This window comes from Stegastes partitus, unplaced genomic scaffold (assembly GCF_000690725.1).
Source record: "Stegastes partitus isolate 25-593 unplaced genomic scaffold, Stegastes_partitus-1.0.2 Scaffold2, whole genome shotgun sequence".
Classification (NCBI taxonomy): domain Eukaryota; kingdom Metazoa; phylum Chordata; class Actinopteri; family Pomacentridae; genus Stegastes; species Stegastes partitus.
Genome location: NW_007577733.1, coordinates 1,097,042 through 1,097,961, shown reverse-complemented (window position 1 = coordinate 1,097,961; position 920 = coordinate 1,097,042). Strand labels below are relative to the sequence as shown.

The window sequence follows — 920 nt, the reverse complement described above, 5'->3', positions numbered from 1 at the left end:
CTGACAAGAGTTTAAAGGATTTCCACTGTCAGCATCAAGTGAACTCAGCATCACCTTGTGTTTGCTTCCAGCATATCTTCACACCATTCTGAAAAACCACACGGCTCATGCTTGCGAAGGAGAGACACTCGTCATCCAGTGTCCCTCCAGGACGTCTGTGGCCGTCCTATCAGCTTTCTATGGACGCCGTGTTCCCAATCAGCACTTATGCCCAACTGCAAACACAAACACAACCGTGGAGGAGGACACAGAGTGCACTTCTCCAGTTGCTATCGAGGTGTGTAATGCCACAGTGAGATGATTCGGTTGTTATAGTAAAGCTCTGCCTTCCTAAAATTTCTGCCATGAATGACTCCTGTTGCAGACCACAGTAGTCAACATGTGTTTTCCTGCGATTGCAGAAAGTGCTGTCAGAGTGTCAGGATCGGCGGTCGTGTCACATCCCGGTCTACAGTCCAGTGTTTGGGCAGGACCCCTGTCCGCTCACCACCAAGTACCTGCTGGTCTCCTACAAGTGCCGACCAGGTACCTGCTATATTCAATATGAAGACAGTCTAGTCACCAAAACGCTTTGCTTTTTTCTTAATTTGTGTTGCTTAAAGAATATTAAGCAACCAAAATTGTGCATTTTGCATATTTAAAACAACTACTGCATACCCATGCAAATAGTGAACTTCATCATTGATCTTGGAAATGGATGAATACACCTGTAATTTCTACTTACTATTTTTTTCTTGGGCTTTTACTATTTATATACTATAATCTATGTACTATATATCACACAGTCTTCATGTAAAGACTGAATTTGCTCAGTATCTGCAGTTGTGCCAAGTCAGTAGCTGTCATTGGTTCATCTGTAGCACTTTGAGGGCATTTGGTGGATGTGATTTTGGATTATATGGTAAACATTTTACAGATTC

At 42.9% G+C, this 920-nt stretch overlaps 1 protein-coding gene across 1 annotated transcript in view; it reads left to right on the top strand.

Annotated features, from left to right (window-relative positions):
• LOC103353040 (protein eva-1 homolog C) overlaps positions 1-920 on the top strand; it is a 6,922-nt gene that overhangs the window by 2,354 nt on the left and 3,648 nt on the right. Inside the window, exons 2-3 of the mRNA XM_008275797.1 lie at positions 72-277; positions 402-525. Coding sequence (XP_008274019.1) covers positions 72-277; positions 402-525 — 330 coding nt within the window. The remainder of the gene's footprint in view (positions 1-71; positions 278-401; positions 526-920) is intronic.